This window comes from Nicotiana tabacum, chromosome 6 (assembly GCF_000715075.1).
Source record: "Nicotiana tabacum cultivar K326 chromosome 6, ASM71507v2, whole genome shotgun sequence".
NCBI lineage: Eukaryota > Viridiplantae > Streptophyta > Magnoliopsida > Solanales > Solanaceae > Nicotiana > Nicotiana tabacum.
In genome coordinates this window covers 77,951,280-77,974,225 of record NC_134085.1, presented here as the reverse complement: position 1 = coordinate 77,974,225, position 22,946 = coordinate 77,951,280, and the positions used below count along the sequence as shown (strand labels likewise).

General features: G+C 36.5%; 2 protein-coding genes across 3 annotated transcripts; one reads left to right on the top strand and one right to left on the bottom strand.

Annotated features, from left to right (window-relative positions):
• Positions 1-3,411: 3,411 nt before the first annotated feature.
• LOC107779635 (tubulin-folding cofactor E) lies at positions 3,412-15,840 on the top strand. 2 transcript variants are annotated; one of them, XM_016600090.2, is made up of 15 exons: positions 3,412-3,826; positions 4,837-5,007; positions 9,124-9,170; positions 10,156-10,302; positions 10,378-10,452; positions 12,040-12,056; positions 12,140-12,282; positions 12,366-12,427; positions 13,446-13,553; positions 13,635-13,669; positions 14,452-14,517; positions 14,980-15,071; positions 15,161-15,237; positions 15,318-15,395; positions 15,501-15,840. In XM_016600090.2, exons 1-15 carry the CDS (start codon positions 3,478-3,480, stop codon positions 15,597-15,599), a joined length of 1,566 nt encoding a protein of 521 aa, XP_016455576.1. In that variant the 5' UTR covers positions 3,412-3,477; the 3' UTR covers positions 15,600-15,840. The 2 variants fall into 2 exon arrangements, with proteins under 2 accessions (XP_016455576.1, XP_016455574.1); XM_016600088.2 differs by having other exon boundaries at positions 3,414-3,826; positions 11,947-12,056.
• A 476-nt stretch (positions 15,841-16,316) lies between these two features.
• Positions 16,317-22,623, bottom strand: LOC107779634 (uncharacterized). The gene is given in 9 exon segments (XM_016600086.2): positions 16,317-17,094; positions 17,096-17,461; positions 17,574-17,849; positions 19,912-20,025; positions 20,143-20,214; positions 20,359-20,457; positions 20,533-20,718; positions 21,134-21,618; positions 22,222-22,623. Coding segments are annotated over 9 exon segments (2,370 nt in total). The 5' UTR covers positions 22,448-22,623; the 3' UTR covers positions 16,317-16,548.
• Between the last annotated feature and the right edge of the window lie 323 nt (positions 22,624-22,946).

Genomic DNA, 22,946 nt, shown 5'->3' with positions numbered 1-22,946 from the left:
TCAGATTTTTGTTAATTACAATCAACAGACAGGCTTAATTCGGATTTCTTATCTGAAATATGTAATAAATCAGTCTGCCTCAACCCTTTAAGTTTAATCTGACCTTAATCAGTACGTGCAAGACATGCTAAACTATATGTTTTCTTTGATTTAAGGAGGTCTGTTTGAGCCTTATTTGTTTATGTGCCTCCCCATACTTGTTATACATGTTTTTGGTTGTCGTCCTAGCATTTTTTATCTTTGAAACCACAAATAAGCCAACTTTTCCTCCCTTTTAGGATTAGTAGTCCCAAGTACCTCTGGGGCTGATAAGATTGGGCCGGGTAATAGCATGCAATAAGTAAACGAGACTATTCCGCGTTTTAATACCTTAACGGGGGGAGAAAGGGTAGATATGGATATGATGACCACGCGATAACATCTCGTGTAGCCCCTCATTGAGAGGTGATTACCGGATGTTGTGTGGGGTGATCCATATTATTTATAAACCTAGGACCCCCTTTCCTTTACTTGTTTATCTCATTGTTTACTTTCAAATTTCCAACTATTTTCTCAAAATTCAGCTTTTCTTTGGTTTTCTTTTGATTTCATCTATTTGTAACCCTTATATGCAAATCCCTTCTTATTTGAAGTCTTACTCGCCTTCATGTTATTTACACTTAAAGTCACAACCATAGACTGGCCGGGAACCATACTAGTGGATCCTGAGGGGTGCCTAACACCTTCCACTCGGGATAATTTCAAGTCCTTACCCAATCTCTGGTTTCCTAAATCAAATTCTTCTTAGAGTCCTAATGCACTCAAATCATTAGGTAGCGACTCTTCAATTCAAACCCAATTCCCGAAAGGGAACGAGTTGTCCTCCTAAATGTCATGAACCCGCTTCCACGAGGAAAAGGGGGGCGTGACAGAAGCTAATTGCATATTCGGGCTCGTGGATGAATGTGTGATCGGATTTTGGTCCGAACCTCGAGTTTTGACCAAGCGGGCCCGGGGTCGATTTTTGACTTTTTGGGAAAAATGATAGAAAACCTATAATTAAGCATTGGGTATGAATTCTTTTGCATTTATTGATGTTGTTAAATTAATTTGGGCTAGATACAAGTAAATTGGAGGCGAATTCTAAAGGAAAAGCGGTGTTTGAGGCTTGAGTTGGCCGTGAAAGTTCGAGGTAAGTGTTTGGCCTACCCTTAGCTTGAGGGAATAAGTATTGTGCTTTATTTGCTATATGCTAGTGTAGTGTACGACGTATATGTGTGGTGACAAGTATCTATACGTCATTGTCAAGCATGCTCGTGAGTCTTAAATTGTAATTGTTGTGTTTCTTAATAAGTACTACAAATGCCTAAATTGTTGATTCTCCGTGTTGGGCAAGAGTTATGATTATCTTCGTGGTATTTGTTTATTGTTGAGCATTGGGGCTCCAGTTGAGGTTTCATTTGTGAAGTTAAATGTTGGTACCGGTTTGGTTATAGTTGATTCCCTTGCTGGGACGTATTTATTTCTTACTGTTGGTTCTCTTGCCGGGATGTGTTTATTTTTGTTGTTGATTCCCTTGCCGGGATATTGTTGTTGCTATTGTTTGGGTGAGGAAAGAGAGTAAAGCACGAAGGGTGATGCCGTGCACATTCATATTTATGCATTTGGTGAGGAAAGAATGATAAAGCACGAAGGGTGATGCCGTGTACGTTTTCATTGATATTGATGCATATGGTGAGGAAGAGAGATAAAACACGAAGGGTGATGCCATGCACATTTCTAATATTTACATGGTGAGGAAGAGAGATAAAGCACGAAGGGTGATGCCGTGCACATTTTCATTACTTGATTGCATTGGTGAGCACTGAGAGTAAAAGTACGAATGGTGATACCGTGCACTTATTGCCTGTTTGTTATGATTTCTTGTTGTTTCGGTTCAAGTACCTTAATTGTCTTATTCCATTATTACTGTGATTCATTATGTTGGTATTTTCCCCATAGCATGTTACCCTTCCCCCGTTACTTTTGAATTGCTTCTATTACTGTTATTCTGCTGGGTACATTTAACTGCAGGTTATGTTAATTGTTGTGTCCTAGCCTTGTCACTACTTCGTCGAGGTTAGGCTCGACACTTACCAGCACATGGGGTCGGTTGTGCTAATACTATACTCTGCGCTCTTTTGTGTAGATTCCGGTACTGGAGGATAGGAACCTTAACTAGGGGTTGTTGCCTTCAGTCCATCGGAGATCCGAGATAGTCTTGCAGGCGTCCGCAGGCCTTGGCGTCCCTATCTTCTCTAGTTCTTTCTATTCTTTCTATTTTAGAGACAGACATGTACTTTCTTGTTCAGACCCTATTTTTAGTTTATCTTAGATAGTCCGTGAGATTGTAACACCAGTTCTGGGTGGTTTATGTTTATAGATTCACATTGGTATTAGCTTAAATTGTTAAATTTCTTTCTTCCGCATTATTATTTTCCGTTGTTTATGATACATTGACTTGAAATTGTTAAGAGGTTAAAAATAAAAAGGGTAAATTAATCGGAATAGTTGGTTTGCCTAGCTTTCACTAGTAGACCTCATCACGACTTCCGAAAATGGAAAATCCGGGTCGTGACAGGCATGTGCCATGGGATTTGGCTATGCAAAGAACAAATGAAGTGTAAAGATGATTTCGAGAGCTTTTTTTTCTTTTTTTGTTGCTCTAAAGTTCATTGTTCACTAATGCGGTTGAAAATAATTTTTCAAAGTATAAAATAGATAATTTAAACTTGATCGAAAAGAGTAGTAGATGTCTTCTCTATCTTAATATATTTGTAAACCTTATTGATAGTGGTCAATATCAAATTTTGCCCAAAATCTCTTAAACTTTTGTAAACATACTACAATAGTAAAATTATCAATATTTTTGCCTTTTTTTTTTTTTTTTTTTACAATTTTCTTAACAACATTTAAAATATTATTCATGATGTTTCATTTTATGTGAACATGTTATTATTTGAGGAGTCAAATAAAAAGTTTTTGACATATTTTTTTATAATACTCTTTAAATATTTTGAATTGTTAACTATTGTAACTTATAATATTTTTATGTAGGTTTTAAATATGCAAGTTTTTGTTTCAAAAATTTAAAATTTCAGGTACGAATTTATACCAAAAATTAGTTATTTTATCTCTTGTTGTCCCCAAAAGGTTCACATAAATGAAAATGGAGAGTAATTGATACTATTAAAAATTGGCAAACCTGACTCTAGAAACTTTAAAAGGGAAAAACGAAAAAGAAAAAGGCTATTAGGCTAACCAGCAACGTTAGTTTTTAATACATATTTTGATTTCACTAGAATTCAGACTACAAATGTTTTGATTTTATAAACAAATTTATTTTTTGTTAAGAATAACAAGATTATTTAATTTAATTTAATAAACAGAGTAAAACTAACCTCTCCTTTTCTGCTTTAAATCACCTCTTTAGTACTCAAAAGAGCTTTCGTGCGAAAAATGCAGAGTTCAGTGGGCACTGAAAACCCCATTTCAAGTGGATCCAAATCTGGGTCAGACTTGTCCGAGCTCTTGGTGGGTCAAAGGGTCCATTTCGTCGGAGATACTCGTCGGATTGGAACAGTAAAGTACGTGGGAGCAGTAGAAGGCTATGAGGGAAAGTGGGTCGGTGTTGATTGGGACAATGGATATGGCAAGCACGATGGATCACATAATGGGGTTCGCTATTTCGAAGCTCAAGGCCCAAAAACGGCGTCGTTTGTTCGACCTCACAATCTTAGCTCCGGGATACCACTCTTGAAGGCCCTTGAGATTAGATATCATGGAGAATCCACTAAAGAAGAAGAAGGTAATAGTTGATAATTGTTGTCAGTTTTTGGTGGTTTCTTGTGCTTAGTGATATTGAAAAGTCTTTTTTTTTATTCAATATATTTTACCTGGGTGCAAAAGACTCTTGCTTTCTCTAGAGGGTGATTTGTTTTGGTGCTTGATGAAAATGGAATTGTAGTAGTATGGTAGGGGTCGTTTGGTTTAGACTTTAGAGACAAGTTACGCAGGGAACAATAATGCAGAGATTGTAATATAGGGATAAAAAATTGCAAGGATTGTAAGGCATTGATTATTATATGGGTATTACTTCTTATACAATGTATAGTTTAAATATATGGGTAATGGATTGTGCTTTGGTCATTTAGTTGCTTTAATCCATGTATTACTAATCAACGTATTCTTATTCCACTTTCTATCCCGAATAAATGAATACATAGATTCCTGCATAACTTATACATGTACTTATTTATGTTAGCAACAAAAATGACGACCAAACAATGTATAAGTAATGCTGAATTTGTACGGGTATTATCACCCTTTATGCTTGAAATCAAACGGGCACTAACTTTATTGTGTTCTTTGTTATCAATGTGTTTCACGTGTGTATTTTATTTTATCTTCCTGGTTATTTTTAGTAAATAAAATGCATTTCTTATAAAAAAAAAAAAGTAAGATGCTTTAAGACTAGCCTTTTGGCAAAATAGAACTTATGAGCTGAAAGATATGTGATTTAACCATGTTAAGTAAATAATACGAAATCTGAATAAACAACTAAAATAGCTCCGTCAAAGTGAAAAAGCCAGCCAACAGCATTGTGTGTTTCAGAAACCATAGGACTCTGGTGCTATCTCGATTGTACCTGCTAAATGAAGCATGGGTTGTTCGTTTCTTGGGATGTTCAATGATGGGTTCTATTTGGCTCCATCTTTTATCCTAATTTTGCAATTATTTCCTAGCTTGTGGAACAAAGACATCATTCCTTGAACAGTTATATACTTCTTTAATCTTTTCCTTTGCATAATGTTTCAGATGAGATGTATGTTCTTTCTGCGACAAACAAACGGGTATCTATTCAGTTACTGGGTAAAGATAAAATTGAAAACAGGCTGAGTCGGTTTGAGGAGTTGACAAGTGCATCACTTGCTTATTTTGGGGTTAGCTCAGCTGGACCCCAAGGGCATATCAATACCACTATACCAAGTAATTATGGGCTTCTCCACTTGCCTAGTTTTTCCTAACTGTACATGATTGTTCCTTCATATATTAAAGTTTTGATGTGTCATTCTCCTTCTTGTGCTTTACTTTCATTTTCTGTTAACTGAAGTATTTGACTTTAATTATGAGGTAGATTATGAAATTTCTTATCTTCTGTTGTATCCTAGCTCAGTAGTTTGATTACCGATTTATTAAAGTTTGGCCAGGAAAGAAGATGATGAGTTTGTAATTTTTTATTTTCTGAAGTTGTCTCCTGTTAACTTTCACATTTATAGTTGGCTGTCCATCTTCTAGAAAGCTTCTTACTTACAAGTTGTCCAAATTGAGTGTCCATGTTTGATTGATACAATCATTAAAAAGAAGAATTGCTGCAAAGTGTGATGTGTCAATATCAATATATATGTGGGAAAGTAGTTCCATGTTTAAAGAATGAGAGTTGAAATTGCATATTCTTGAATATATGCCGCAGAATCTAAGGATAGAAAAGGGATAAAGAACTTTGAGAAATGTAGAAGATGGACCAACACATCCTTGACTATTATGTAAACAACAACAACATATCCAGTATTATCCCACCCTGTGGGATCTGGGGAGGGTAATGTGTACGCAGACCTTACCCCTACCTTGTGACTCAGGAAGACTATTATGTAAGGTATTGTGAAATTTTCTTTAGGAAAATGGACATTTTTGGGATGGAACAAAGATGAAATGTCGATGTTTGATTGGGGTGAACGAAGTAATAGATGATAGTAGTTGGGTTCTTTTTATTTACATGACGGTGATTAGCCGGACCAGCTTGCGCTCACATATACTAATCCATCGAGGGCTTTCTACAACATCCAAGCTTGCTACAATGTACAAGCATAGATGTCGAGTAAACCTATGCACCAAGGTTAGAGCTGATTTGTTCACACTGAGTCCTGTAGATGAAATTTGAACTTAGGATCTCGTATTTGTTTCTTCTATCCCTCAATAACTGAAGATGGCACCTTGAGAGGACAAGAAAGCTTGTTTTTGCATTTGTAGTTGAGTAATATTCATTTGCAGAGTATCATTATTTGATTAATTTCCATACTTTTGTCATTCTTTTTCCTCAAGTGCATGTGTTCTTTAAGATCCAGGATCAATCTTTAAAAATATATGAGAACATTGCAGATGAATGAAGTGAGTCCTGCTAAGGCTAAAGGTTGGGTTGGGTGATCAAGGATAAGACAGTAGAGAGTTGAACGGTTGAAAGAACTAGGACTGTCTCATGCTGATCAGTTATGTTTGGGGTTTTAGGTATCCATGGAAGCAGGTATTAGTGATATAAAGGTTTGGGAATTAGTCGAACATGGCTTTAAAGCAATTTCGAAGGAAAGACTACAGAGCGCCAAATGGCTGAAAACTTAAGCAATATGACCAAGAAACTTATGTTACATTGAACTTTTCTTGTTTTATTATCTGAAGATGGGAATGCAACCAAACATATTCAGGTTATGGTTGCAATATTGAGGTAAGTAGTCTTGCTTCCCTGGGTAGTTATTTGCCTTACATATTTTGAAGTTGTTAAGTCTACAGCCTACCTTAGAAGAAGTCCATAACGGTGTGAAAATCGCAAATACATTCAATACTTCTGAAATTGAACATGACCTATTGAACTGAAAGCAAGAAAGCCGACTAACAAGTTTATTTTGTCCTCTTGAGTTGTAAAATACTTACACATCTCCTGCATACTATTTATATTAGGATTTTCATCCTAAGATTCAAAAGACTTACAATCTCTAAATTCCATGTGGTTTTAAGGAAAAACGTAGCATAATGAAACAAAAGATCCATACAGGCTACACCAGCTAATCGGGATTAAGGGTTAGCATGTTAGTACACTTAAATTAGGTGCGGTGTTGCCAGGAGTGTTTAGAATTACTAATTTTTTGGCACGTGCGTTGGACGTGTATGTCTGAGTATTAAAATAAAATTTTGGACTTTATGGCTGGAAAGAAACAAGCGATGCTTTGAAGGACAAAGAAAACATATCTCTAGAATTAAGAATAATTGTCTGCATAATTTGTATTTCTGGTGTAAGAACATTATTTTGGAGAATGTAGATCAATATTTGGGCTTTATTGAGATGCTTGGAAAGTATTGTAACTGGCTATTCTCAAGCCTTCTTTCATGTACTTTTGTGTACCATCTTGGTACTTATTTAATGAAATCTTTACCTTATTAAAAAAAATTGAGTAAATAAATATGCATGAAAGAATAATACAACTTTCTGTAAACAATCAATGTGTACGGACTTGTTTGTCGAGGTCAGTATGAAGATTCTGAACCTACGAAGATGAACAATTAAATTTTTAATTAGATACATGTTTCTTTTTTACTAATTTTATTTTTATGAGGTATACACATGTAATAAAGTGTACCAATAATTTCTGATAGATGATATTCCTGATGTATGTTCCTTTGCCTCCCTTGAAAAATTCAATTTAAAAACCATGTCCTCTGCAACATGCCAAAATATTTCTTTCTTGAAAATTTAGTCCTTAAGATCATGCAACTCTGCTTTAAAAATTAAACTTGAGTCACCAAGTTTGGACTAGTTGAACTTTGAAAAATTCATCTTGAATCTCTATCCATCGAGTGTTATATGTCATCGTGTAAATGGATCTAATCTTCCAAAATAGTGAACCTGGGACATATCGTCCATACAAATGAGGAAAGCCATAGGTAGTCCTCTGGTCAAATATTCAAATATATATGTTAACTCTTGCTTTTTCCTTTTTTTTAATCAAATTGTAATAGTGCAAAAATATATTACAGTTAATAAGGCCAAGAGTGTTAGACTATCTTTTTATTAACCTTAGTTTTAAGAAGGAGATAAATGCTGTAGAATAAATGAAGTTGTTGCATCTAGAGCTCAATATGGAAAAGTATATTTCGACTAAGAAAAAGAACACTAAACCCTCCATGTAATATCTATGCTGATGTCATACCTTGTGCATGTTGTTCATTATCACACATCGAGGCAATTAATGCAACTATCAGACAAACTAATAGAAAAGTACTTCGCCTTAAGTAGAAAAATAGTATTCTATGCTTTCCTTGACACACATCCATTGAATATTAGTAAAACAATGCTTGCAACATCTACAAACGCACTTTTCTCAAATTTCCACTAACCCAAATTTTCAAGTTCTAAATCACTATTCCATACACAAATTGATTACAAAAAAAAAAAGTACCAAAAAAATTTATAGAAAACATCATATTATCAGAATCAGACAAAAATACACATAGATTGAAGAATCATATTTGGAATTAGAATGTACTATAATGAAACTCAACCCAATAGAAAGAAGAAATCTTAGAAGAATTGACCGTGAAAACGAATTGGTAGAAAGTTACTTCATCAAAAAAAAAAAAGAATTGGTAGAAGGTTAAGAAGAATGAATAATTCTTTGTATATCTAACGAAGAAAGAACTGGCGGAATATTTTGAAGGGAATGACTATTCATTCGTTGGTGTACCATATTTGATGCAAGTTTAAAGCCTTTAAATGAATAGGCTTTGTTTTGAAAGGTAGCCAATGGTTGAATGAATTCAAAAGTAAGCTGATCACAAAGAAGAAGGAACACAACCTTTCAAATATTCGATTTTCTTCTTTGATACTTTTAAATATTTATGTTAATACATTATTATTGAATTAAATAAGTAATAATATAGGATATTTAAGTGATTTAGAAGGGCAGTTATGTAATTCAACTTTTTAGTTATGGGCTTCCCACTTTTAATATGATATAGATATATCAGTATATCAATATAAAATATCGAGAAACTCTAGTGTTAGAGAACCGTTAATTTGTCTTAAAGACAAGTTTTTGAGTATTGGAGTGCATTGTGTCCAAATGGAGCAAATGGATATTAAGGATTCATAGCCAACCTAACTTGTTAAAGATCTCATGGTTCTTCTTTTATTTTGCTGTTTTAGTTGTTGTTTTTGTTGCTTTTTATCTTCTAGCAAATGCTTACGTGTTAGTTGTTTCAATGTTATTATTCAACCCTGTGAGCTTTCGGACAGGAAGCAAAATGTTGCCTGAATTGTGCATGCCATTGTTGCAGGGTTAAAGGAGCTTGATTTGACTGGAAACCTGCTTTCTGACTGGAGGGTAATGCATTGCTTCTCTGAATGAAGTCAGATCATATTCTGTTTGATTGTAATCAGATCCTCTCTATGAAGCATTCTCTACTTGTTGACTGTTTACCCGACGTTTTGGTTTTCACTGTATCCAATTTTGTGGTGATTTTTATTTGTGATGTGGATTAAGAAGTTAATTTGACCACCTGACATACTTTTCAAAGAAGGCAAACTTTTCTGATAAGTAGTAAAAATGGTGAACTAGCTAAAAAGGTGTTTGAAGACACAAGTAGTTCTTTACAGAAAATTAAGGGGAATTGTATTCTTCTATTCAATTTTTGGTGTAAGTCGGAACACATAGATGATCCTGAGGCAAGTCTAAAGATATTAGGTTCCTTGTAAGAAGAGCAAGGAATGTTTTTTTTTAATGTTCCATTTTTTTATGTAACACCCACATTTTGGTTTCCGGCACAAACTTTGTGCTGATGTCTACATATATACACAGAAATATGTTACCATTCTCAAAAAGAATATCAGATCGTGGTTTAAATCTGAAATGATTAGTTGCATCTGAAGTCTGAATAGTTTCAAAGGTCTGTTGGATTGTAAGTGTCTCAAACATTAGACTGAAAATTTGTCATGTGAATTGGAGGTTGGTTGGAGGAAGTTTAGATATCAACATGGAAGGAGAGGGGATGATTGAGGCCATGCTGATTTCCTTTTCCATAAAACCTTTCGATTCAGATTGTACTTCATTAGATATGTTGGATTTTCAACTCTAAAAGGGACAATTCTTCTTTGACCTAGTCTCAACAAAGCATTTGAGTCCAGCTTATTGGTCATAATACCTAGTTGGACTGCAGAATGTAGAGAATCGATGTCGAAAAGTCTAGTCATATCATTGATTGCATGACTGTATTTCATTTTTGTGCATCGTAGTATGCAGAACTGTGATACCAGTGCATTCTCTCTCCATGCATCAAATACTGTTTATCTGAGCAAGCATATCCTCGCAGGAAATTGCTGCAATCTGTAAAGAGTTACCGGCTCTCATAACTCTGAATTTATCATACAACATCATGTCTCACGATATAAGTGGGATGCCCCTGCTAAACCACATCAAAGTTTTGGTTTTGAATCACACTGGTATAAGCTGGAAACAGGTGAGAGTGGACCTATTGCTGTCTTCTTCCATGTAACTTAATCATTTATTGAGTGTGATGTATTTCATTTGGCAGGTTGAAATGCTTAAAGACTCTCTCCCTCTTGTTGAAGAGCTTCATCTGATGGGAAACAAACTGAGAGAAATAGCGGTGTGTTTTCCCTTATTAGAGTTATTTGCAGCTGAATCTCAAATTTCTATGTTATTATCCACAAGTTCTATTAATTCTTGTTTAGTGAAGATAAATAGCTGTGTTATGACATTATATTTTCATCTTCTTTGTATCTTTTGTGCTCTCGCTCTTACATCTTGTTTGGATGGTTGTTAGATATCATTTCATAATGTATAGCATTGTATGATGTTATATTGTACTGTATTGTTTTGATGAATACAATGTTTGAATAGATTGTATCATTTGTCGTCGTTTCATGATGTCACACACATATGAAGAATAAACTTGTAATATTACAAAGAAAAAGTAGGGTACAAGGTAGAATTATTATATAAAAAGGTAGGGTAAAGGATAAATTAGGATTATTTAATAAGAAGGAAGGGCAAGATGAGAGAAAAATAAGGTAACAACCACACCAAATCAGCTGTTACATAAAGTAGCACTTTTCATTGTCATATAACAACGAATTTAACGATACGATACAATAAAATCTAAGTAACAACCAAAACAAACATCATATTTAAAATAATAATACAATACAGTACAATAGGTAACAACCATCCAAATAAGCTGTTAGACCGGAAAAACTTGTCACATAACAAAGCAAACTAGTGTATACTCAGTAGCCAGTAAAAATCCTTCAAATTTTGTCGATTTATGTTTAATCATGCTAGAGAAGCTATTACAAAAACTAAAGGAACTATTGAAAAAAAAGTTGCGATTTGAAGCCCGTGAGTTTGCATGGGGATTCATCTTATCTGGCAGATACTTTGTTGTGACTCCAACCTTTACTTTTGCTTTTGTACCTGGATCATCATCATTTTCCAACGGGGGCATAGATCATATGCGAGATAGAGGATGACTGCTGGCCATTAGAGGATTTCGGGGAGCTGCTCTTAGCGATGGTCACAAGATGATTTTGGATACAAAACCAAATAGAAATAGAATGCCAATTTAGGTTTTTTATGCCATTTCTTCAAAAGTTGAAAAGTAAAACCCATATATCTCGCATTGATCACTTAGTTTTTTTTTTATGAGATTCTGCATGGTGATAGCAAGTATTTTTCTAGTTCTGTTTTCCACCTGAAAACTGGGGCAATGAAATTTGCTACTGCCTTCACCCATTAGGGTGGAGAACATTAACCGGATTGAAACCAATTTAACAGATTATGTCTAGACAAGTATCGGTTCCAGAATTACAAGAGCAAAATTTGAAACTTTCAGATGAAAGGCATATATACTGTTTGAAAGTTCCTATTAGCTCTCTCCTCTGAGTAATGTGTTCATCAATGATCGCACTTCATTTCCTAGTAACTGACATCAAGAACAATTAGTTATTGTACTACTATTACGTCTGTAACCAAGAGAGTAATAAATGAGTTTCCCATATGAAGTACAAGGATGCATCTCTTCATATATGATCTATAAATTATTCACTGAATCTTTGCTTATAAATTTTTATTCCTTTTCTAGCCATTATCTTCAGATATTGTTCATGGATTTGATTATCTTTGTCTTCTCAATTTGGAGAATAACTTTATAGTCGCTTGGGATGAAATCTTGAAGCTGTCACAGTTAAAAAGGTGCTGCAAATTAATGTCCTCTTCAAACACATTATTTTTATGTTGCATCTCATTGAGATTTTAGTTTGTCGTCTTGCATTCAGATTGGAACAGCTCTTTTTGAATAACAACTGTGTCGGCCGTATCTGGTACCCTGATCATAATTCATCTTCTGAACCACCCAACGGTCATGAACTTCTTGGGGAAAGCTTTAGGCCTTTCCAGAATCTCCGTTGCCTTCTTGTGGGTAATACTACAACTCTCTGAGAACTAACCTTAATCCTGGATATTTAATTGAGATATAACTGGTAGTTTGTGTTACATTTACAGGTGGGAACAAAATTGAAGATCTTGCTTCTATTGATTCTCTTAATTTTTTCCCTAATTTGTTGGTAAGATTTTTCTTATAGTACAGACCATTTGATTTGATCACGAATTTTTCATGAATTAACTGGATAAAGATTTGTTATTATAGGAAAAACTTTCGGATGTAATAAACTGGTGTTTGGATCTAATTTTTGTGTTGGAGCTTCTTATGTGTGATCTAACTATTATGGTGTTACACATTAGATGCATATCATGAAACTATGCAACCACTACATGTGTGTCCTTTTCTCTATCTTCCGGAATACGTTGCCGGTATGGTAGTGGGCTTAATGTGGTTGTTATTGGATCTCACTTTGTATCCAAATGGTTTTTGTAATTTAGAACTTAGCATTTTACTCGAGGGATAAATCGTTCTCTTTGCATCTATTATGGGTTTGTGAGAACTATAAGCCAGAGTGGTTTTTATTTTACTTTATTTGTAGCTGACCTTTGTATAATCATATTTGAGAAAGTTCTTGGATTGTCATAATAAATTAGTTTTTCCATCAATAAGTCGCAATGAGCTAAGTGCATGCTAAGCTTACAGTGATGTTTAAGCTGTACGTTTTGTCACTAATTTGAGCAAGGGTTCTGTGTTTCCACGTTATGGTTTGTGTTGCTTTTGTTTCACCTCCCTCCAACATTTAACGTTCTTCCTGAAGAATGCGGTTGAATCTTGAGTGTGTATTTATCAGAATAACTATAGTCAAAAAAATAAAATGAAGAAATTTCTAAAAAAATATCGCTAACTGCTCAAAACATTGCATTGGTCTACTTGATATAACATACGGGAAGAACTAATGTGACATAGTCAGAAGGGGGTGGGTATGTGCAATTCTTATCACCCCGTAAGGAAGAAAATGAAGTCCTATTGCCTTCTGTTGTCCGAAGTTCTTATGTCATTAAAAACCAAGGGATTGCTAACTGTAATCTAAAAAATTACTTGCCTGCTAGCTATAAAAGTATAGCACCTAGAAAATGTAACTCGCTACAAGCTTAAGAATCTTGTTTCAAATTCATGTTATTTGGTCAAACTTTTGGTAGGATATAAGGCTTTCTGAGAATCCTATAGCAGATCCAGGGAAAGGTGGTGTGCCCCGGTTTGTTTTGATTGCTCGCCTTGCTAAAGTTGAAACTTTAAACGGAAGCCAGGTAAATTCTTCATATTCTACTGATTCATTTTTGCAAGCATTTGAAGTTGCTCAAGTTTTTCATGCCTTCTTTTTCTTTCAGGTTAGTCCTCGAGAGAGGAAGGATTCTGAAATTCGGTATTTTCTCTCTTTCTGATGTAGCATGTCCTAATGAACTCGGAGTGATTACATCTAGATCATATTATTATTTACCTATGCCTCTAGAAATCTGACTTCAATTAGTTACCTTTCTCGCTGGCTGTTTTCTTATCTTTAACTTAGTTTCAGATCATCTTCTTTAGCTTCACTTCTATTGTTTGATGAATAATCTTAAATCCATTATGTAGCTGGTTTACTGTTGAGAACCATGCTTTAACTAAATTTTGTTAAATCATTAGTGGAAAGGTGGCACCTGGACTTGTAAATTTAATCACCTATTTTAGTTCCTCTTTCTTTTTCTGTCCTTTTTTGTTCCCTTCTTTATCGGAGGGGTGGGGGGGAAATATGTTGCTGGGTCCTCATAATATACCGAAAATGTGTTCAGTCTATGTGCATATTAAATTGTAAGCCTTATTTGAGATATTTACTGAAGAGAATTACGAAAACTTCTAAACAGAAGCCAAAAACTAAATGAAAGTTCTTATTCTCTATGTCTCTTAAACCTGCATCAGCTGTTCTTTGAGAAGTCTAGGCATATGTTCTGTTTAAACTCCGCTAACTCTTGAGACACATTATTTGTTGGTTATTCTGATGTTAACTTTTTTTTTTTCCTTTTCCATTTGCAAAGCATTGCTGGATGAGGCTAGTGTTGTCTATGTTGTTGCTGATTGATTCTTCGAAAAATACACCAACTTGAGACACTTTACTAGACTCTAGTCCAGTCATTGTTCAGATAAATAGATTTTCAAATCCTTCTGCAGGTATGTCAGATTGGTCATGTCTAAAAGCCATGATAATGCAGAGGAAATTAAGAAGCTGCACCCCAGGTATTTATTTTATTTAGTACGTTACATATATCTTCAAATATTTTTTATGAGGCTAGTATATAAGCCAATATTTGGTATATTTTGTCTTTGGCTTGGGCAAATGTTAGCTTGTGCCATTGGTACTGATTGTTTAGAGGATGTTTTGAAAAATTTGCAGTACCTACATTGGAAATAAATACCTCAACCTATTCTCTGTTTTCTATTTACTCGCTTATATTTGAATACTCATGGGTTCAAGCCGTGGAAATAGCCTCTTACAAAAATGTAGGGTAAGGCTGTGTACAATAGACCCTTGAGGTCCGGCCCTTCCCCGGACCCCATGCATAGCGGGAGCTTAGTGCACCGGGCTGCCCTTTTTATCTGAATACTACATTTACTTTAGTCACCTTCTGTTTCTTAAGCAACTCAGAGTATTAACTATAAGCCCTATCTAGCACTCTAAGTATGTGTTAATTGGTGCAGATTTGCAGAGCTGAAATCTTTTCACGGAATTGAGGATCAAAAGGCTGCAAGTGGATCTACGGGTCCACAAAAAATGGCATCAGGGCTCATTTGTATTGACTGTCACCTCTAAACTTTGCCAAATTTAGATCCTAATCGGATTCATGAAAATGCTCTTACCGCTCATGCTTGCCTTCTGCAGCTATTACTCTGAAGTGTGTTGCGGCGTCAATTGGTGAAAAGGCCCCATTGACTAAAAAGCTGCCTGCGACAACTACGGTATGATCCTTTTCCTTTACTAGACAAGCATTTGATTGCTTTATGGTCTAAAGCTTTCTACTTATCTCTGCTCCATTCAGGTGGGCAAGCTGAAAATCCTATGTGAGAGTTTCTTCAAGATAAAATCTATTAAGCCAAAGTTATTTCTTCAGGAAGAGGTACGTATGCTAATAATGGTCACATCAGTCACTGTTGTCATGATTTATCAGTGTTTAAGATTTTCAGAATTTTATGTTTAGAATCTTCTTGTTGGACTTTCCCAGGGTTCCCCATTCGCAACACTGCTTGATGATGATATGGCATCATTAATTGACTTTGGAGTTGGCAGTGAATCAACTATTCTTGTGGATGAAGATTGTTAATGTCATAAGAAATCTTGGAACGTCCAGTCATTGTCACATAATATGCTGGAGTTCATACATAGGTGCACCGAACTCCAGTATATTATGCTGGACCAGTCTCTGTTGCAGCAAAATAGTGGCTATTTTATTTTTGAATGACCAGTTCGAAAATTGGTTATACCGTGCTATTTTTACCTTCATTCCAACATTCTAGATTTGGTTAATCACAATCATTAGTAAACACTTAACCTATTTCAACAAAGACGGGAGCATTTGAGAAAGTTACAAATTGGAACCGCTAAAATTTTAGCACTTAATGAATCTCTTTTGATTAACCTGACTTCACGCGAGTCAAATCTGCAGTGCCATGCTAGTTTTGTACACATCAAACCAGTTTTCTTCCTACTAATATATTTCCCTTTTTTTTTCCTGGGGGTAAATTAGATACAAAGTTATCGTAATTACAAAGACAACTTAATCTCACGTTTTGCCTCCACGCAAGGGAAGATCCAAAATTGTCTTACCTTGGAAAAATAATGGCACGCTAGACTTGAAGAAGGTACATGCACATATAACTTTCAAATACTCGTTTTCAACCAACAGAAACTCTTTTAATTTTGCACACAATCATATGGTGAAATTGCACTCTGGCGAGGAAATCAACCTACAATAGATTTGAAAATCTACCAACGCAAGACTTCGAAAATACATTTCTACAACTAGCACAAGAGTTCCATATGCCTACAAAAAGTTTGTGAAGCAGAAAATACCGACTTCACATAAATTCTTAGCATTTATGATTAGGCGTGTATGAAGCTGACAAAGCAAAAACAAAGTACACATTGCACTAATAAAATATTCCATGTGCCATGAAAATGATCTGAAATTCAAACTAATACGAACTAACAGCCTAGTTGTGAACAAGAACGCCAGAACACATTCCCTCAAACAATTTCATCAGATAACAAGTTCACCTTGGGGCACCATACATCTGATTAGCATCATACTGTGCATAACCAGGCTGGGGCGAGACACTCTTCACGTAACCAGCAGCAGCAGGTACAGTTGCATAACCACCTGATTGAGCCATGGATTGATCATAACCAGGCTGAGCCGGGGCTGCAGCAGGAACTGTAGCTGGTTGAGCATAAGCTTGCTGTCCAGTATATGGTGCGCTATAAGTAGTTGAAGCCTGAGCACCACTGTAAGTTTGGTCAACTGGTGCCTGATAACCATAGCCTGCACTATTTGTTGCCTGCTGTTCAGTGTAAGCGGGCTGTGAAGGGTAGGAACTGTAACCTCCAGCAGGGGCTGCTTGGGCATAAGCAGGAGGTTGTTGTGGTACAGGCTGACCATATCCAGGAACAGGCTGGGCACTCTGCTGAGGATACCCAGGACCACAAGCTGGAGCAGCTTGTGGGTGATTGTATCCATCGGCGGTAACGGTGGATCCATATGCAGGGTAAGTTTGTTGCATTTGCCCACTAGATGCATAGGGGTATTGCTGATTGCTGCTGCTGCTGCGGCATACTAGCACCATATCCTTGAGTTGATGGAGCTGGACCCTGCTGATATGGCACTTCTCCAGGTTGATTAGCCCTGGGATGGCTGTAAGGTTGCGAATGGGAAGCCTGTGGATGCATACCATATGAAGGAGGTTTACCATATTGTTCATGTGTGCCATAGCTGGGATGTGCAGCACTTTGAGGGTAAGATGTCGGCTGAGAAGGTCCATGTCCTCCATACTGATTCTGTGGTGCCATCTGGTGATCATATTTTACATCAGTGTATCCATGCCCATAGCCTTGTCCATGCTGTGCTTGATGATGAGGGTATGACTGGCCATAATCTGGACCATGTGCCTGCCCATAGCTGTAGTTTGCCTGAGAAGACAGACCCATTAAAGGACCAGAAAGAATGAGTACGAATTTTAAAGAGGGAAGCAAATGCTGAGGCATTGGCTATATAGTGCAATTAATAATTATAAACACTAACCTGTGACTGAGGGCCCTGCATAGAGGCTGGAGGCCTTTGCTCCCAACCCTGACCAAATCCGCCTCTTGGTGCTTGCTGTGGAGGATAATTTCCATAAGCAGGAGGTGGATATTGTGGGCTGCGAGATGAATATTGTCCTCTTTGATGGTAATCATAACCTGGAAACTGCCCAGGATGACCACCTCGGGGTCCCCATTGTGGGGGAGCAGCTCCGCCACGTGGGCGAAATGCCTGCTGACCATAACCCGAAGATTGTGTTGATGGCCTTACAACAGGCTATCACGCCATTGTGAAAAAGAAAGACATCTAGAGAAGTTAGCACATGATTGCAGATTTAAACAGAAAATATAAGCATAAAAATAAGACAAGCTCAGGAATAGCTGCCAGGAAACGAAGTAAATGAAACTTGTAGATGCTTGAACTGTAGCAGGGTGACAACTGCAAGAAAACACACATACACAGATCCAAAGATTGTACTTGCATTGAGTTATAATAAAACATGAATAGTAGATAGCAAGAGCATTGATGAAAATGTAAAGAATAAAAGCAGAATTAGCAATCTAATGACGCTTCAAGAAAATATCAAACACAACTGCCAAAATGGGATCAGATGAGTCTCCCATAACACTATCAAGGAAAAGAAATTGATGTTTCTTGATACATATCAAGCATCTTAAAATATACATGCACATAAGAAGCAGAACTATCAATATCCAGTCTTGAATAAAAGAACATCTTTTTTATTGCATTCAATTGTGTAATACCATGGTAGTCATACTACTTCCAAACACCACGTGTTAATGCAAGTCAAAAGGCCGGCTATTCAGTTCTCCTATGTTTAAGATATTATGAGATCAGATTGCATCATGGATATAGTACACTCAATAAAGATGATTTAACTAGTGATGGCATTCTGCAACATGGTGTCTTGCATAGAGCATGGTATCCAGAGAGTACTCTTCTAATATAATAACCTTGCTATTATTATCATTTTTAGTTTTTAAGTCTCGAAGCAATCTTACCAAAACTATTAACATCTGCAATGGCGAGGGTTAATGCTTGATACCTCTCTTCGGTGGTCGAGAGTGAATAGTAGTTGTCTATGGCTACACCAACGCAATGCTGTGATGTCAAAGACAAAATCCAAATCTGCATTTTTAAAGCCAACCAATTCGAAATTGGCACCCATTGACAAATATAAATCACGGCAACCGACATCCCATTTCAACACAACATTCTCTTTAACTGTATTCAATTGACCCGGCACACAAACTTTTATGAACGTTCACTAAGAAACAAGCTCCCATCATGTGACATTTTTCTTCATCTCATGCAAAACGCCTACTCACCACACATAACAGAGTAACCACTACAAGATAGGCAATTAATTTAATCCTAAGAGTACATTAATACATTCCTTCAGCAGTTCAGATCTAGCAAAGTCACCAACTGGAACTTGTAAACAATGAATAGCAAGGCAGTAGTACAGCACCATATTCTACCTAAACAAGTGCCTCAAGTAAAACCATTAAGAGAGTTTTCACACTGACCCCTTGTAAGCAGAGAACTTTATGCCCCCTTAGTGACACTAAGAAACATGCAAATGTTCCAAAAACTCGTTGGTACCCTCCTACTGGTAAGAGCCATACTATTACTTCAGAAGATCAGCTAAATACGTTTATTCTTAACATGTAACTTCTAATTGAACTAGTAAAATTGTCATTTTATACGAGAATAAATCAACTGCTAAACAGAAAACAGGAGGCATAATTTCATTCTACACGATTTTCCATAACACATACATCAAATTCAACAGATGTTGCACATCAACAAATTATACTGAGTTATTTTTTGATAACTGAGTAAACTCAGGGCAGCCGTCCATCATCTACCCTTCTCAACTTAAACATTAGGCTTTTTCCGGTATCAGGGTTTGAGCTCGTGACATACGCCTAACTCACACGTCATGCATTGGGCTCTTACCACTAAAGTAAAGCCATGAGGGCTCAAAATATACTATGTTATATAAAGAACACATTGCTTTATGTTACTTAAGTCCGAGATTTGCATCTGAAATTTACTGATAGTTCCTAAAACATACATTTCTGTCCAAAATTCCAGGCTCAAACCTGATTGTAGGCATGTCACAGTATCAACTATGCGTATTCAAGAAACAGTTACTTATAGAAAAAGTGTTCAAGAAATGGCCATTAACAAAAATGAAATGAAATACGCTTATATCAGAAATACTGATCTGAAATATTAAACTGCATTGAATACACCTAAATGGACCTCACACAAGCGCACTTAAAGAATAAGGCAGAACATCCAAACAAACCTGACTCATGACTTCTTTGATCATCTCTCTTGCCATATCAATTTGCTTTTTATCACCAGTCACTCGCACTGTTCTTTCTTTAGATTCTTTTCCATCAGAAGGAAGTGGAACCAGCTAGGGAAATAGTAGAGCATTAATTTTGATAATTTAACCAAGTGAATTGATTGCCTCTAATAGTAAAACTACTTTGCACAAAATATGTGCCAACAGAAATCATAGGGTTATCAATACCTGAATTCGTGCCCCTGATCTTGTCTGAAGACTCTTGATAGTTTCCCCACCTTTTCCAATAATTAAACCAACCTAGAGCAAGAGGAGAAGACAGGCCCTTGTCAATCATGGAAACTAAAGAATCAAAAATAATAACCTCCTCTGCCCCCACAAAGTCCCCAGTCGAATTGGGGAGGGACGAAAGGTAAAGAGAGTGGAACAAGTAACAAATACAACCTTCTCATTTGGAACTTGTATCTCGATCTGTTCTCCAACCACAGCCTGCACAGTGCCAAAGCCTCTAGCCACAAGTGCAGGAGAACCACCCGCATCCGCCTAGAGAGCCAACATTGTGAACCATAAAAGTTGGGAAGATGACAAAAGGAAATGGTCACAAGACAAACCACATACCTCAGCTATGACATCCTTTATTAATTTTTCAGCTTTATTTATATTTTCTAATGTTCCAATCAGTTCGACAGGTCTGGTTGCAGCATGTGGATCTGTATCAGCATCACGCATTATCTGAATTTTAGCTCCCGAGTTGTATTGCAGGTATCGAATAGTATCCCCGGATTTTCCAATAAGAACCCCAACCTGTACCAGTTTTACATAGAACTCTATAAGATTCAAGTCAAATGCTGGACAAGGTGAAATAGCACACAGGAGGACCAAATAATATCCACTGCAAATTCTACAAGGGTCAACTTAATCATAACCAAATATTATCACCAGGTTTTCTTGATTTAAAATTTTCACCTTGTGTAGCTCAGAAAATATCCATTTCTGCTGCACTCTTTAACATCAAAAGAAATAATCATTTCCCACATGAAAGTGACTCAATTCAGCACACAATTGATATACTTTAGAGCTTGTTAAACTGGCTGCTTATGTTACGAAACGCCAGGAGTTCTCCACGTGCCTAGCTGATTACTCCCCACTAGGAGAATATAAATTCAGACTTCATAATTAATAAAACAAATTTTTCAACAAGATGTCGTCTTCTCATCACCTTATTATTGGGGACCTCCATTTTGCGTGTAAATGTTTGATCATCAGAGGCTGGATGCTCTTGATCGAGCTGAACACCCTCTGTTTCAGGCGCTTCAGCTGATGGCTCCTGAATGTCACCTTTAGACGGCTCATCGACCTGTGTACTCTTCTCTGCATCAGGCTCCCCAATGTCACCTTCACCTTTAGATGGCTCATCGACCTGTGTACTCTTCTCTACATCAAGCTCCTGAATGTCACCTTTAGATGGTTCATCTACCTGTGAACTCTTCTCTGCCTCAGAAATTTTTTCAGCATCAGAATGTTCAACATCCCCTGTTTTCTGATCAGTATCAGCAGGTTGTTCCCTAACTGATTCGGCAGCTTCCGTGGCTACTTCTTGAGACACCTCTGGGTGAGTATCATTCTTTTCAGCCTCTGACGGCTGCACATTGTCATCTTCTTTCGGCTCTTCCTCTATCTTCTCCTCATAACCATTTTGGGCTGCTGAAAAAACAGTAAAAACATGGAAACAAGCTTTAACACATCAGACTTCCCATACACAGTCTTTGATATTTCTCACATTTTACAACAATTCCAAATCCCTAAGAGAACTCTTCCATAAAATATCAACTCACTATAAACATTCACTACACAGATATCCACTCTTTCTACACAGCCCACTTCAAGTGGGCAGCACGAAAAACAATTCCCTTTCTCAAGCATTTCCCAGAAAGATCAAAAGTAGTTCGTCAAAACAATTTTCCACCACAATATCATAAGGACCTACGCCTCAGTCCCAAATAAGTTGAGGTCAGCTATATGAATCAGTGAGCATGTTATCCCATTTAAACTCATATATGCAAAATGCAAATAAGAAGTCGTAGAAGTTCTGTATATTTTCTAAACGTATAAATCTCTGAAAGGCTCCAAGAAATGCAAGACATAAAGCAAACCACATAAGAAAATAAACCAAAATGATCAGCTTTATCTCTGTACAAGCAAAAAAAAAAAACCAATAACGACCAAAAAACACCCAAGAAACTGCACAAAAATCACAATGCAAAACTTTAAAACAAACTAAATTCTACCAAGGGTTAGCTCTAATACCTAATCCATTAGCTTTGTTATCCTCCAAACGAGGTCTTTTAGCTTCAGACCCATCAACATCTTCCTCATCAGCAGGAGGTTTTTGCACGGAATCCGACTCCGCTTCCGGTTTCGGGTCCGACCCGACTTCTTCAGGTTCGAAATCTTCCAGCTTTCTCTTGTGATGATCCGATGGAACCGGGCCGCTTGTTGTTGTTGCTTCCACCATCACTTCTTCCTCTGCCATTTTCTCTGATCCGAAATCTAACGACTATGCTTTTCACTATATCAGACTGTGTAGCAAAAGTGCAATCCGAAAAAAAATTGGTTGAAGAGAGAAGAGACAGCAAAATAAAGATATGCCTATGAGATTTTTATATACAGGGGAAGTTGGTAGATTTTTTTCTTTTCTTTTTTGTCAGTACGTCGAGATTGATTAGGGTTGGGTTACTAGGGTTTGTAGCCCATGTTGGTGATAGGATATTTGGGCTATCCGTAATGGGTTACTTGGGCTTTTTCTTAGTAGGCCCATGGCTTTTACCCAGAAATAGTTTCAACTAGCAAAAAATTAGGGGAGAAATTCAAAAATAGCCAGACTTACAAGTAGTTATTTAAAAATAGTTACAGTTTCAAAAGTAATTGAAAAATTCAAACGAAAACACTATTTAAAATCCGAAAAATACTCCAGCATATTATGGAGTATGTTGTTCAACATAAGTAGTGAAGTTTCAATTATACTTCACATT

What these genes read in the sequence shown, in the direction of transcription:
- LOC107779635 (XM_016600088.2), top strand. Translation starts at nt 3,478, where the DNA reads ATGCAGAGTTCAGTGGGCACTGAAAACCCCATTTCAAGTGGATCCAAA. An exon ending in ACAAACTGAGAGAAATAGCG is followed by an intron (nt 10,453 to 11,946) that starts GTGTGTTTTCCC and finishes TTCCTTTTCTAG; the next exon opens with CCATTATCTTCAGATATTGT. An exon ending in TCTCCGTTGCCTTCTTGTGG is followed by an intron (nt 12,283 to 12,365) that starts GTAATACTACAA and finishes TTACATTTACAG; the next exon opens with GTGGGAACAAAATTGAAGAT.